Source organism: Pan troglodytes, chromosome 6 (genome assembly GCF_028858775.2).
Source record: "Pan troglodytes isolate AG18354 chromosome 6, NHGRI_mPanTro3-v2.0_pri, whole genome shotgun sequence".
NCBI classification, from domain to species: domain Eukaryota; kingdom Metazoa; phylum Chordata; class Mammalia; order Primates; family Hominidae; genus Pan; species Pan troglodytes.
In genome coordinates, this window is record NC_072404.2 from 21,876,433 (window position 1) to 21,893,073 (window position 16,641).

General features: G+C 36.7%; 1 protein-coding gene and 1 pseudogene across 6 annotated transcripts in view; both read right to left on the reverse strand.

Annotated features, from left to right (window-relative positions):
* CRPPA (CDP-L-ribitol pyrophosphorylase A) overlaps positions 1 to 16,641 on the reverse strand; it is a 379,242-nt gene that overhangs the window by 35,445 nt on the left and 327,156 nt on the right. For 4 of the 6 annotated variants that reach the window (XM_003318327.5, XM_009452696.4, XM_003318326.6 and 1 more), the window contains one exon: positions 14,626 to 15,249. The exons of 1 other annotated variant lie outside the window; for it this stretch is intronic. In XM_003318327.5, coding sequence (XP_003318375.1) covers positions 15,145 to 15,249 — 105 coding nt within the window. In that variant the 3' untranslated portion in view covers positions 14,626 to 15,144. Of the gene's footprint in view, positions 1 to 14,625; positions 15,250 to 16,641 lie in introns of those variants that run through there. One more of the 6 variants, XM_054687398.2, reaches the window with a different exon arrangement.
* On the reverse strand, positions 12,411 to 13,505 carry LOC134810495 (uncharacterized; annotated as a pseudogene).

Sequence of the window (16,641 nt, forward strand, 5' to 3'; positions counted from 1 at the left end):
TCTAGAGAAAGCAGTTGAATACCATTTGGGTGGTTTTCTTTCATATTTTTGATGGTTATTAACTCATTTCATTTTCTCCTTGTGCTAAACTAAAAATTTCTCAGAGAGACATTATAAATAAAATACAGTGGTCATAAATGTGAATGACTACAGAAATCAGGCAATAATGAGTGAAGAAGGCAGAGTGCGTTACCTCAAGGGGTAGATGGACCTGCGGATAATAAGAGTTTGTGCCTGTATTAGTCCATTCTCACACTGCTGTAAGAACTGCCTGAGACTGGATAATTTATAAAGGAAAGAGGCTTAATTGACTCACAGTCAGCATGGCTGGGGAGGCCTCAGCAAACTTACAATCATGGCGGAAAGCAAAGCAGGCACTTCCTTCAGAAGGCGGCAAGAAGGAGAAGCGCTGAGTGAAACGGGAAAGAACGCCTTATAAAACCGTCAATCTCGTGAGAACTCACTATCATGAGAACAGACTGGGGGGAACCACGCCTGTGACTCAATTGCCTCCACCTGGTCTGTGATTCAATTGCCTCCACCTGGTGTCTCCCTTGACCTGTAGGAATTATGGGGATTACAATTCAAGATGAGATTTGGATGCGGACAAAAAACCTGACCATATCAGTGCCGCTTCTTAAAAGGCTAGCTACTCTTCAGGTTGAGGTCACTTGCCTTGAAGGAAAAAGATCCCCTGGCCGGGTGCATTGGCTCATGCCTGTAATCCCAGCAGTTTGAGAGGCAAAGGTAGGAGGGTCGCTTGAAACCAGCCTGGCGACACGGCAAAACCTTGTCTCTATAAAAAATACAAAAATTAGCCAGGTGTAATGACAGGCTCCTGTAGTCCCAGACACTTGGGAGCCTGAGGTGGGAGGATCATTTGAGCTCCAGGAGGTTGAGGCTTCAGAGAGCTGAGATCACACCACTGCACTCCAGCCTGTGTGACAGAGCAGACAGTGTTTCAGTAAAAGAAAAAGGCCCGTCATTGCTAGATGGCTGCATTTTTATAATGAAATGCCCCAATTTGCAAATGTAAACACCTACTTTGTATTTTTAACACAGATCTGACAACAGATCTGTGGGCTAAATCCAGCTGGAGGGCTTCTAGTTCCTATAAAGCTAAATGTTACAAACTTCTGTCACTCAACACAATAATGCTCTTATATGAGAGAGAGAAAAGACATAGTCATGTATTAAGAGTTGTACTAACCAGCACTATTACTTGAGTTCATATTTTCAAGCATTTCTCCATTTTTATTTTGTATTAGTCATAATCTACTATTACTATCAAAGTGTAAGTCAAATCCTTTCGAAAACAAACTTAATATGAAACAGAGGCAAGATTTTGTGATTATCACAATAAGATCATTCTGGTCACTGCTGAGAGCCTGAGCCTGAACATCATGAGACATTGGTAGTAAGCAAATGCTGAATGCCTTGCTTTAAATGCCAATAAAGCACAAGAATAAGCATAAGTCACAACTTTTGTGACAGAACATCTGAAAATCACACATATATAACACATCAATGTATGCGTATGTTTAGATGTATACAGATTTTGTTTCCCTGCTGAATACATCTCAGTGGACATGCCGAAGTCCAAAGACAAAAACCCATTCTACCACCAGGTGGAGCTTAGTTTCCATTAAAGCAGCAGATATATGAAGAGGATTTCTAGTGTTTGTTTGAATTCTTTGTGTCCCTCAGGAAAGACCTGAAGAAAAAAGGTGAACTTCAAAGGAGAGTGTGTATTTTAAAAGCCTGTCACAAACGCCAGTTGCCACAGGCCTTTAAGTATTTTTCATCAGTACTCATCTGATCAGGTGCTAGGGGGCCATTCATGAATGGCTTGACAACTGACTTCCTTCCTTTCTGTTCTTTTCCCTTTCTTTGTATGAGAATGTTAAATTCCTATACATTTAAGTGCCCGACTTTAAATAAAAATCACAGATTATCACAATAACAGAGCCTAAGAAGTAAAATTACCAAAACAAATCAGCTATATTGTGTAAATATTGACTCTAATTCACAATATTATGTAAATATTGTGAATTTTTACATATTATGTAAATATTTACATATTTTACACAGTATTTTACAAATATTTACATATTTTACATAGTATTTTACAAATATTTACATATTTTACATATTATGTAAATATTTACATATTTTACATATTATGTAAATATTTACATAATTTACATATTTTACATATTATGTAAATATTTACATAATTTACATATTGTGTATTTACATATTATGTAAATATTGTGAATTTTATTGTAAATAATTCACAATATTATGTAAATATTGACTGTAATTCACACAGCAGAACATTAGATGAAATGAATGCCATTAGATGAAATACAGTACAGAAAGCATCTAGGCACAGCACCTGAAATAAGAGTCAGCTGGTAGTAAAAGTGTCTTCCACCATATTCTCACAGATGATAATCATTTAATGATTCATTCCTACCAAATCAATGTTCTGCATATATATGAATGCTCATTGTGTGTTCAAACATGGCAGGGCCTTGCAGAAGACCTGTTGTAAACCAAAACATGTTGTTTGTTCTTAAATTGAGGAGAAATGATGCTACATTTAATTAGTATATCCCAAGTCAGCATGTATACAGTGTGGATTTGTGAGTTTACAGCCTTTAAATATCAAAATAATGGAAAGGTCCAAGAAGGTATGCTAGTTGAGCAGCAACAGGAATAAATACTGTAGGAAGCATAGGAATTGAATAAACAGAGGGCAGGTGATGTGTTCCCAGTAAGAGCAAGGCCATCAGTCAAAGTGCAACCGGAAGAAGGGGATGTGTGGGTATGTGGTCAGGAAGGCAACTGGTCTGATTCCACTGAAGGTGCAGGACTAATGTTGGCCTAGTAGGTAGGACTAGAATGCAAATATAGAGGTGGACTACAATGATGAAATATACAGTAAAGGAAAAATGATGGATTTACTTGCTAGAGAAATAAGTAGAGAGTTACTGAAGATCATGGAATAGGAATGTAGAGTGAGGGGAGCATTATTTGTGGCGCTTATGAAGGGAAAAAAATTGGGGAGGCTTATTTCATATTGATCCTGCATGTCTAACTTCTTTTATACCTGTCACCAATGTTTATGCTTCTAGATTCAAAGAAAATAAAGAACATCTGTATGGCATCGATATGCCCTCTTAAGTTGTCTAGTGTTAAAATACTGTAAGTTCTATAATAAAATATGACATAAGTATAAAGAAGAAACAAATGTGTGTAAAAAGATAACAACAGGCCACATCAGACAGCAACAGCACATTCAAGGGCACAAGGCAAAAAAGACAGTGTTGGTCAGGAAATGGCAAGTGGTTTGCTGGAGTGTGAAGCATGTAGGGCATGAGTGGCTTGCGATGAGTGTGTAGATGGAAATGATGGAAGGAGAAGTGAAGAAGCCAACCTAGATTTGAGGGATAGCTCAAAGAAAACTAGGTGGTTGGATAGGGAAGAAGGAAAATAGAAAAGGGTCCAAAACTCTATAAGCAGTAGAGCAAGAGTGAGCACCAGTAACATCAACAAAGACAAGAATGTGGGGAACAAGTCAAGCTTGGGGGAGAAAACATAGTCTGTTTCTAACTGAAAAGATATGCAAGTATAAGCATGTTTTTCAGTAGACAAAGATACAGGACTGGAGATCATGCAATAGTCATTAGGAGGCAGCGTGGGTCTGGGAGGGAAGAGAAAACTGCACTGAAAACAGAGGCATTCATTATCTGTACCTCTCATTTACTACGCAATATACAGAAGGCAGGACTACTTTGATTAGTCATTTATTTTGCCCTGTTCTTTATCCTCCCCCTAATACTGAAAGCTTGTAGCCTGGTTTTACAGTTCTTTGCCTCAGAGATTTCAGAAGGAAGGTGATATGGTTTGGCTGTGTCCCCACCCAAATCTCATCTTGAATCATAGCTCCCAGAATTCCCATGTGTCATGGGAGGGACCCAGTGGGAGGTAATTAAATCATGGGGGCAGGTCTTTCCCCTGCCATTCTCAATGATTGTGAATAAGTCTCACAGATCTGATGGTTTTATAAAGGGGAAGTTCCCCAACAAGCTCTCTTGCCTAACACGATGCTCCTCCTTAGCCTTCTGCCATGATTGTGAGGCCTCCCCAGCCATGTAGAACTGTGAGTCCATTACACCTTTTTTTTTTTTTTAAATTACCCAGTCTTGAGGATGTCTTTATTAGCATCATGAGAACTGACTAATACAGAAAGAGAGCAGGAAAAGCCTAAATTTACAGGTGCTGCTGGTTCTGGTGTAAAAGACAAAATCCATTAGATTATACAAATGATACTTGGGTAAGAGAAAAGAGGCAAGTGACTTTTAATGAAAGCTGGAGTTAACCACATAGGTACAACTTAATGCTTAGCCTGAAGGAGATTACATCTTAAAAGTGAACAGAGATACATAAAGAGAGCAATTTGGAATGTAATCAGCAAAGTGGAGGTGTACACTGGTGCTATGTGAATATCAAGAGGATATGTTGCCCTCTAGGAAAGTTTAGGGAAGGAATTTAGTAGGAGCCTAAACCACACCTTGAATACTAAGGCCATAAAGAGATAGAGTATTCTCTGCACATCAGATTCTGGAAAGTTCTCTCCTCTGAGCTTCTATGACTATGTAACAATACCATTTACTTCACTCTTAGCATATACCACTTTCCATTGTCATAAATTGTGTATTTCTCACTTTTCCAGAAAACATATCAAGGAGAATAGGAATCCTGACTTTAATTTCTTTATAGAATTTCCATGTAACCTAGAGGTATTGATCATAAGAGATGCTCAATAAATAATTAGGAACCAGGATTTGGTCTGCTACGCAGTTCTCATCTTAATGACCAAGAGGCACACATCTGTTGCTAATGACACTGCCAACTGGCCTGAAGCCCATAGAAGCATGAGAATCAAAATAAAAAAAAAAAAAACTGGAACACAATTGAATATGTAGACTCTAAATATATATTTTGTCATCAGATTATTTTCTTATTTTTTAGAATCACTTTTATATCCTAATTGATATGAAGCAGTGTAGGGAGAATACAAAAAATAGGCGCTTTGGGTACTGGCCATGCAACTTACTAGCCATGTAATTTCAGGATCTTCACTTGGCTTCCATGAGGCTCAGGCTTTTCTGTAATATATGGGTAACTGTAAGTTCTCAAGAAAGTTACATCAGATAATGTGAAAATTATTTGGTAAAAAGTAAGACACAACTTACTGGTAATTATGGTTAAATAATTCATTTGTCTCCAAGATACTTTTTTTTACCATAATAAAGATCACAGAGGTTTTATAAAGAAAAAAGCAGAGTCTGTCTTTTACATATGTTGCCCATGCTTGTGTTCCTTGGTGAAGTTGTATGAATTTATTCAAGTCACAAAATATTTCTCCCAGTTAAACATATTTTTGAAAAAACTCATTTTCTAAAATTACAATGTTACAGTTGAGTGTGGCTAAAACAATCCAGACTCAGGGAAATGTATCAATATCCACACTATTTTGTGTTTCACTTGTTGGACACGAGCATTTTTCTTGAAGAGAATGGATGATAGTAGTATCACCCATTCTAGGAGTATCTAATCTTCATATAACCAATAAGGCACATCCTTTGGATGGGGTAGCCATTGCTTGCCCTCTGGTTCAGGGGTAGCTGGGGTCTAACATCCAGGGATCTGAAGTGTTACTGATAGGCAGGTGGAGACAGGCCTGATATGAGTGGCAAAGCCACCTTTGCTTCTGATTGTAGTACATGTTTATGTTGTTCAGAAAGGTTATTGAAGTTTCAGGGAAAGTCTAGCTTCTACCTCCTTCATTGCATGCATCTGAGATCAAGCTGGAAGAGCATCCCAAACTGATACCTTCGATGCAAGGAAAGTCTTCCTCTTGGTGGGATGCACAGGGATAGTTAAGACCGGAGGCAGCAGTGCCAGGTAGAGTGGCTTTCTCATGAGGATCATCAGCATCAGGGGTAACAGCATGGTGACAAGATGAAAAATTAAAGGTATAAGAAATCGAGGGGCTTATTCTAGAGCATTCATGAAATTGCTAAGAATACTGTGAGTCAGGTTAGTTTCTAGCAGTAATAATATGGGCTGATGTTATAATAATTTGGGTTAAAAAATGAAAGTGTAATCTCATTTTTATGTCATAGGCTTTTTATGTCATGAGGCTGCCAACACAAAAGACATGCCATTGCTTTAAAAATGTGTTTAACCGCCGGGCACAGTGGCTCACGCCTGTAATCCCAGCACTTTGGGAGGCCGAGGGGGGCAGATCACGAGGTCAGGAGATCGAGACCATCCTGGCTAACACGGTGAAACCCCGTCTCCACTAAAAAATACGTAAAAAAATTAGCCGGGCGTGGTGGCGGGCGCCTGTAGTTCCAGCTACTCAGGAGGCTTAGGCTGGAGAATGGTGTCAACCTGGGAGGCGGAGCTTGCAGTGAGCCGAGATCGCGCCACTGCACTCCAGCCTGGGGGACAGAGCGAGATTCCGTCTCAAAAAAAAAAAAAAAATGTGTTTAACCTGCATTGCCAATGAGTATCGTTAATTGTGTATGTATAATTATTAGGTATAAACATGTATTTCTTATGTATACATATGCACTAGAAATATTCATTTACTGTTTTCCTGCTTTGCCAAATCAGTGACACCCAGTCTCTAGAAGTTATTGTATATGCATACAAAGCACAAACTCACAATGAAATTGTTTTCCAACTCTTTCTAGAAAATGTTTACCAAAAAAATACACTTTTCCTTCTCTACACTCACACGAAAATTAATCGACATGTCATACTGGTAAAATTAAATTTTTGTGCTATCTTTTTTAAGAAGGAGTTTTACATTTAAGTTGTAGCCCTGGGTCAAAGGTAATAAAACGACCAGAGAACACCACATTACTTTGTATCTCTTCTAACACAGTTTTTCGTTCACAGGCTGAGACTGACAGTTTCAAGAAGACAGTGCATCAAAAAAGCTCTTGGAGGAAAATCTCCAGTCTTTCAAACTATACTTTACTGTATTCATTGATTTATGTAATATATAAAGAGATTAATGATAAAAATAAGTAATTTGCATATTTTAAATATGTAATAGGGTTTGAGAATATAGCTTCTAAGGTGAATAGTTGTTTGATATTAAGCAACAATTAAAAGCTAGTAAAATGAAAATAAAATTCTCTTTAGGCAACATATATAGGCTTGGGAAGGGGTGACATTATGCATAACCCCATGATTAACCCAAATCTTTTAATATTCATTAAGATTCCCAAACCAGAGCCAAGAATAATTGGTCTATAGTTGCTTCTCCTGGCTATCTTACTATAACATACTGCATCGATCTTCATTTATCTTAAATTCCTGTATTATAGCAGAACTTATAGATATTCCTACTGGGATCCTCAAACTCTTAATTTGTTTACATATTTTGGCTTCTTTCCAGATTTATGTGAATAGTAACTGATCCAAGAAACAAACAGGCGGAAATGTCTTTGAATAACATTCTTTTACCATCGGGTCATACATACCTCCATTCAGTAAAACAGGCAACTGAATTCCTGAACTGGGCAGTTCAATAATACATTTTTGAAACTCAGGTGGGATTAAAGAGAATGGTGTTCATTCAAACAATAAAAGAAAAAAGAACTATGAACTTAACAAGGTCTTAAAAACACACACAGGATGAAAAAAAAAATCCTCCAAACTATTGAAGAAAATTAGGAACACAGATTTTATCGTCTATTTCCTCATCCTCAAAGGGATGTTTTGTTATCCACTTAGGCTGAAGAGCTTGCTTTCAACCAAATTAAGAGCTCAGATATGAAGAATAGGAAAGGAAAAAAAAGGAAATAAAAACCTGACATACCAATAAACCAACCAATTTCAGTTTCAATAGCCCATTTTATAATGAGGTAGAACAAAGAACATAACGGATAGCGCCAAATGGCAAAGCTCCAGAAAACTCATTCAGTTAATCTTACTAGATGCTTTGCCAAACCTTACCCAAATAACACAATTATTACAGTCTGCAGACTAGTGGAAATTCTTACAAAATTGGCCTCTATCTAGAATCCCAAATCATGTCTCCAACTCGAGTCACAACCATCTCTGCGATTGTCTTGTTGAAGCTTTTGCCTCTGGGCTTAACTGCAATTTTGCAAAATGGAAAATAAGTGAATGCATCCAGGTAAAATTCTGGATATAGATTTAAATCGAGTTTTTTAATCCTTAAGAATAGTCCTTCCTATATGTGATCCAATTCCCTAAAAAATTATTCAAAGTAGATGGACTATTATTGGTCCAAAATTGTCCTATGTTAGAAATGTTAGAATTCCAGTTTGGCTTCCAGTGTGCCCAGCGATCACGAGTTCTTAATCTCTGCATCTGCCTTTTTGCAACTGTCATATCAAAAGGTTGATACAGACCTACCTCGTAGAGATCCTGCAAGGATTAATTAAGATTAAATCGAAAGAAAAAAATGCATTTGACAAGCCAGGCTTCATCAATGCTGCTAAACAGACCCAGATGTTTTAACAACTGTTCAGATTATTTGGTAGCATCCTAAGTAGAGAATTAATTTGCATAATACATCTCAGCTGTGAAGACATTGTTAAATGATTCCAATGTTTCAGATAAGGGAAAACAACATGGCTCCACTCTGACCTCTCATCAAACTAGGCACCATTCACCCCAAAATTTTCCTGCTGACCAAACATTGGTAACATATGTGATTAAGAGAATCCCAAGACAAAGAAAGACGTTATACTTTCTCATTCCTAGGCACTTCTCTGAACCTTTCTTTCTCCTGTAAGGATAAAAAGATTTCAACTCTCTTTCATGTCTTGCTGTGGTGCTGAGGCACAAATGGCTACATGCATCTCTTGTCCATCAAGAAAGTGCTTGCTTCCATGTTTTCATCTTCCACTTTCACTATCCAACTGTATCTCATCATTCATTGCCTGAGGAAATCCCAACAACTTTAGAGCTCACAGAGATAGCACTGATAATAATCTTATGTACATTATCAGTCTTCATTGGTTTCACCAGCACATACAGATCCAAGGATGTTCTAAAATATGTCTTTTGGGGATGGAGATGGGGAAAGGAAGAGTACTGAAACACTGAAAAGTAATGGGCTTTACTCATTTTATTTCTCTTGTTATTAAAGAAAAAAAAAGGTCTCATCTTTGAGAGTCATTAGTTTAAGGGATCTTAAAAAAGTATGTTTTTAAATATTGCATAGCATACTGCTCACAAATATAGGCTCTGGGGCTCAATAACCAAATTTGAATCTCATTCCTCCCACGTGCTGCTTGGCTAACTCTGAATAAGTTATTCAAAATGTATGCACCTTGGTTTTCACATCTTTTTTTTTTTTTTGAGACAGAGTCTCGCTCTGTTGCCCAGGCTGGAATGCAGTGGTGCAATCTCGGCTCACTGCAACCTCCGCCTCCCAGGTTCAAGCAATTCTTCTGCCTCAGCCTCCTGGGTAGATGGGATTACAGGCACACACCACCACACCCAGCAAATTTTTGTATTTTTAGTAGAGACGGGGTTTCACCATGTTGGTCAGGCTGGTCTCGAACTCCTGATCTTGTGATCTGCCTGCCTCGGCCTCCCAAAGCGCTGGTATTACAGGCGTGAGCCACTGCGCCCAGCCGGTTTTGACACCTTTTAAATGGTTATAGGTGTACTACATACCACATAAAGTAATTATGAAGAATACAGAAGTTATATGCAAGTAAAATACTAAGAACAGTTTTGGGAACACAGTAATCATTCAGCAAGTTCGCTATTTCTATTACTTATTATTTTAAATGCCCATATATTTAACTCAATATAATCTCATATCCAAGAAAGTTTCACCTCTTTCAAAACCTTTTCACAAACACTCAGGTCTATCTTTCTCCTTTAAAAACTATTGAGTAGGAAATGAGTGATCCTCAGAACCTTCTAGTATTTTGGGATCATTGCTCTAACAATTCTTTTATAAGCATTCTGCTTTAGCAAATGTGTGTCTCTAGATATGTCCTAGATTTGTGAAGGCAAATATACCTCACATTGCCAAAGATTTTCTTTTGTTACCAATTGGTGTGCAATAAAACTACTCAAAACTCAGTACTAGCAAAATGTATGAGCATTTATTTGGCTCACACATCTGCTGGAGGTCAACCTAACTGGGCTAGGTGGCTCTGCTGATCTTAGCTGGGCCCTTCATCCATTTATGGGTTATCTGGAGTTCAGCTGATGTTGGCTCTTGACTTCCTTCTGGAGGCAGCAGGCTAGGCTGGGCATTTTCTTCTCATGGTGGTGGGGGTGGAAGCAGGAGAGAGAGTAGAAATACAAAAGGTCTCTGCAGGTCTAGTCTCAGTGGCACACTGACATTTCTGACCCACTGTACTGGCCAAAGCAGGTCACATGATGAATACCAAAGTCCTGAACAAATATTTCTCCAGAAGGCAATGGGAAGAAAAGATTATTTCTGAGCAATAATTCAACTCATTACAGAGATTAAGTAATCACAATACTTCTCTCCACTGTGCCCAAGTATAGGTTTTATATCCTTAGCAGCCACTATAATTGCTAAAAACTAGGAGAAGAAGAGGAAATCTATTTAAGACTTCTGGTTTCATAATCAAATATATATATATATATGGTTATATATATATGTTTATACATGTAATTTTATATATATATGTGAGTACTATAAAATATATATATTTACATACATAGGTATATATGTGTGTATATATATATTTAGAGAATATAGATCTGGACTTCAAATTATATCTTTATATAATATAAACCATCACAATGTTATATTCTGAGAATGTTACATTTAGTGATTCAATTGTGACTGAGTTTGAAAAAACATGTATAAACTAAAAAAAAAGAAAATGCCATTAGATTTTAAATCAATAATTTATTTACATTTTGTTTTGTAAAAACAACATATTTAGAATCTTTATAGTACTTTTTCAATGTCACCTTAAAAATATGCATATGCTTCTTACAATTTTGAAACTGAAATTAATAAGAACATATATAAATGCAACTATAATGCCAACCACCACCTACACAGCTACTTCTAGTCCACTGATTTTAAGCCATACTAACAAATCCTATATCAATTAAAATGCTTCATTATTCTGTTTTCAAATTAAACTTTCTAAATAACTTCTATCTTTCTTCTTGCATATGGTTGACATTTTAATTAAGATGTTAGATTTATGCCTCTGTGAATTTGTAGTTTCAACATTAAAACAAAGTCAAATTTACAGATTTTAAGACATTCTGTAATTTGATTTTTATAAGATGATCACTGTATTTACATAAAGTTGAGTTATAAGTTAGGGAAGAAAAAATTTCTGTTAAATTAATGTAAAATGCTTACAATAATAACCATAACAACGACTCTGAGAGAATATAGGGAGCTGACTCTTACCTGTAAATGAGTATACTTGCAACAAGTCATCTCAAATTGAGCACTTTTATGAAAAAAAAGGACCTCTACCAAAATGTCATTAATCAAACCATTACTCACGCTATGATGAACTCCTAAGACGACTAACTTTAATTTGCATTTAACTAACTAGCGTAAGTTTAGAAAGAAAACCATTTTGCAACAAAATTTCCCACAAGTAGAAGCATTTTCAGAAACCTTGAAGCATAATCACTATTATTTTTTAAGAGATTTTGGAAAATAAAGTGAGAATAGACAGCTTTTACTAAAGTAAATTTACAGAAGCAGTGATGAAAATGTAACTGTAAAGTTACCTCTGGATCTCTCTTTTTTTTTTTTTTTTTTTTTTTTTTTTTTTTTTTTTTTGAGATGGAGTCTTGCTCTGTTGCCCAGGCTGGAGTGCAGTGGCGCTATCTCGGCTCACTGCAAGCTCCGCCTCCCAGATTCACGCCATTCTCCTGCCTAAGCCTCCTGAGTAGCTGGGACTACAGGCGCCCGCCACGATGCCTGGCTATTTTTTTTGTATTTTTACTAGAGACGGGGTTTCACCGCATTAGCCAGGATGGTCTGGATCTCCTGACCTCGTAATCTGCCTGCCTCGGCCTCCCAAAGTGCTGGGATTTCAGGCGTGAGCCATCGCGCCCGGCCAGATCTCTTAAACAACAAAATAATTTCTCTTTTGGCCAATACTTCTATTCATTCCTTTAACTTTAGCTACAATTTCTTTATGCTGGGAAGGTGGCTGGAAGGCCAAAAGCTCCAGGACTTTCATCTAGTCCCTGGACATAAGTGTCCCACCCTTCTTGTCCATTTCGCCAATGTTCATTCAGTGCCTCTGGCTTATATATCACGTCTTATATATAAGACGTGGCTTATATATCAGATGTCTTTGCCAGGGGTCATTGTTAGACAGGACTATAAGCTTAACACTTATTATCAGTCTTCCTTATTTTAAGCCCAAACTTTTGTTACTATTCAGTCACATGATTTTGGCAAGGTAACTAAGATCCCTGAGCTCCAATTTCCTCACGAAAATAGTGAAGGATGTGCAGATATATATACATATAAAATACATATACATAAAACATAAAAATACACATATACGTACGTATATACATACGCGTGTGTATACGTACGTATATACATACGCGTGTGTATACGTACGTATATACATACGCGTGTGTATACGTACGTATATACATACGCGTGTGTATACGTACGTATATACATACGCGTGTGTATACGTACGTATATACATACGCGTGTGTATACGTACGTATATACATACGCGTGTGTATACGTACGTATATACACACATATGTACGTACATACATATATACGCATATATGTACGTACATACATATATACATATATATGTACGTACATAATGTGTATATACGTACGTACATACATATATATGGGTATATATGTATGTACATACATATATACCCGGGTATATGGGTATATATGTACGTATATACATATATATGGGTATACATGTAAGTATATACATATATATGGGTATACATGCATGTATATACATATATATGGGTATACATACATGTATATGTATGTACGTATTTTTTTTTCCCAATGCTGTGAATTGCTTTGTCTGCTATGAAGGACCAAATGCTATTTTTTCCAGGCACAACTTAATATTTTATTAACTAAATTATACTAAATGTTACCAGTTGCCTAGGGTAATATCATAGTAAGTACTCTGAGATAAATTCTTGTCTGCTGTAGGATTCCTTAAGCTGAAGTCTATGTTAACTCAGCCAGCACTCCAGCAATCAGGGTGATTTTGCTGTGCCACAAATATGCCCAGTTTACTGCATTCTTCTTCAAGGCACTTACCCTCTCTTTAAAGCCTTGATAACATTTCCCCTTCTTCCTTTATGAGCACTTTCAAAGTCTTAAACATTTTCACCTGATGACTTCAACAGGTGCATGTTGGGGACTCGGCAGCTGTGGTTTTCGTCACACACACAGCCGACATCTGAACAAGGGCACAGACATTCCTAACCACAATCCACACATTGCTTACCTATTTCCATCCTCAAAAACTTAAATTAATGGATTTTAAATTTCTTAATATTCCTAGAGAGAGAAAAAGGGCAGGCCCAGGAATTTAGATACAAGCCTACATTCAAATAACACATTTCAATTAGGAGAATGTAAAATATAAACTCTCCTACTATATAGATACTTGAACACTAGAGGGAAAATCACCCAACATGTTAAATAAAAATTCCGCAAGGTAGATATTGTATAGCGTATCTTTAACTGAAAACACTTCATGCAACTTTTATAGTTTCCACGTGCAGCCTAAGCCCTAATCTGTTTCAATAAAATAAATGTATGTTGGCTGGGTATGGTGGCTCACACCTATAATCCCAGCATTTTGGGAGGCCGAGGCAGGCAGATCACTTGAGGTCAGGAGTTCAAGACCAGCCTGGCCTACATGGCGAAAACCCTTCTCTACTAAAAATACAAAAAAAAAAAAAAAAAAATTAGCCAGGTGTGGTGGCGGGTGCCTGTAATCCCAGCTACTCGGGAGGCTGAGGGAGGATAATTGCTTAAACCCAGGAGGCAGAGGTTGCAGTCAGCTGAGATTGTGCCACTGCACTCCAGCCTGAGTGACAGAGGGAGACTGCATTTCAAAAAAATAAAAAATAAAATAAATAGAGTAAGTGTATGTATAGATTAAAAGGCACCTCTAATGAATTAAAGGACACCCATAATTATAACATGCAAGGGAAAATATTAATATTTCAGATGTATATACCAATGAAAACTGGAAATAAGAACTTGATTTTAAAAGGTAGCAGTATCTGAATTGAAATAACTAATTTAACTCTATGATGTACAATAGATTCTCTACCTTATAGAAGATAACTAACCAGGGATTGACCAGAATCACTTACGAAACTTTCCAGACACTTTTAAGTTCATTCAGAAAAACTAGAGACCCTTTAAAATAATGTAAGTCATAATTATAGTTCATAAACCAAAAATAACATACAATTTAAAAACAGAAAAGAAGGAAATGACATCTGTTTTAGGGATCTTGAGTAATATGTGGCAAATGGGGAAAACGCTAGAAACAAACAGTTCCGTTCCCTGGTATCCCACTCACCCTTTTTTATTAAAGTGTAGACATTTTTAACACAAGACAAAAAGACAAAATATCACCTGGTGACAGGACAATTATAGAAGTGAGAATAATTCTGAAGTTTATCCATTAGCTTCATAATAGTGTAAATTATTAATTAACAGTTAGGATAATAACTGAAGTTTTATAAATTCTCATTCCTTGAAAGAATAGCTCACCCATCATTATTTCTATTTGACCGTTCATGTCTCTGTGGAAAGATTCATTTGAAGGCTATTATTTTCCACTTATCTACTATTTTTTTTCTGGTTCAGGCAATTAATATTTGTCATACACAAAAGTATTCTTTATTTCACAGATATAAACATTAATCTGCTTTATAATCTAAGCATCACATCCTACAAATTATAGAGAAGATATGAAAGACAACTGAAACATTCTACCACACACAGCAGCGGGGGCATAAAGCACAATTAAGATACGCAAATAGATGTTTTAGAAAATAGGTAATTTTTTGTGTTCTTCATGCTATCAGAAGCTGACCAATGAGTCCAGAATTTCTTTCCTTGATTAATGAAGCAATAATGATAGCACCTTGCCTTAAACTCTCCTGTAGCTTCTGATCATCCTGAAAAGAAAGGATAAACCAGTAATATTTTAGAAAAAAAATATGCCATGTGTTAAGTTTGATAAAAAGCCACTTTTCAAGATCTGCTGCTGTCTGGATTTGGCATTTTAGAAACTCAGACTCTAGCCACTGTCATGGACACGGTTCCCCGAATAAAGAGGAAATACTTTCACAAACACTTTTCATTATAGACCAAAAAATATTTGCTTAAGATGCAAGGAAAAACACTGACACAATTTCAAATGCTAACAGAAAGAAAAGATTATTTTCCCTTAATCTAATTTCTGACAACCTTTGGCTCTTCACTGAAGTGTGAATATTTCATCAATGATGCAATCCTTTTCTTCATCTTGTTTCTGAGTGTTCTCCAACTTTGTTATGAACTGTTTGTGAGTACCGGTATAGGGGGGAAAACCCTGCTTGCTGTTTGTAAAGTAAGAATCGGGAAAATTCAAGAAATGAGTTATTTTACAAGTTGCTAAAAAGTGGTTTTGCCTTTGAAATCATATTGCCTGTAAGAATCCATTTATTCTAATTATTTATGAGAAGATTATAATGTGAAGGGAAAATAGAAACAGAGCTAATATCTTTCAGGTCTCTGTGTTGTGAATTGTGCTATCTTTTAAAAGAGGGATGTGGTAACCAATCTCTAAACTCCAGAATCACCCTTAATGCCTTATCCCAATATCCAATATATTACTAGGACCTATTGTAGCTCCTTCCTATTGTTTCTTGCATCCATATACATTGAGATAAGGCATTAACGATAATGCCACTCAAACTGCCACTGCCAGCATAGCACCTTCTGTCCTCAATTACTGGAATATTCTCACAGATAGTCCCTCTAAAGTCTTGCCCTCTTATACTTCATTTCCCACAGGGAAGTCAAAATACTTATTTTAAAATATAGATCTGATCACATCAGTATCCTGACTAAAATCCTTTGAAGACTACTTTTAAACCTCAGGATAAAGTCTGATCCCATTACCTGGTAATAAAATGTCTCTTATCCTCTCGGCCTCTTCTTGATATTCCCCTAAAATTACTCAATTCTCCAAGCCACATAGAACTGCTTAAGATTGTCCAAACAAGCTGTTTTTCTGAGCTTGAATATCTTTGGGCCAGCTAATTCCTTCGCCAGAAAAGCTTTCCCACACCCTTTCTAGCTTAGCTGACCCTAATTACTCTTCATGGTTCAACCTAGGTATCAGAGATTCTTGAAATCTACCCTGACTCTATCCTCCAGTCCAATTTGGGTGAAGTGATTGTATGTTTCCACAGCTGTGAATTCCTCTAGCACACTGAATTTTATAGTCTTTTTTAGTTGACCATCTATTTTACCAGATGATGCATTTTTTGATGTAAAGAATATTTCATTTTATCTATGAATAT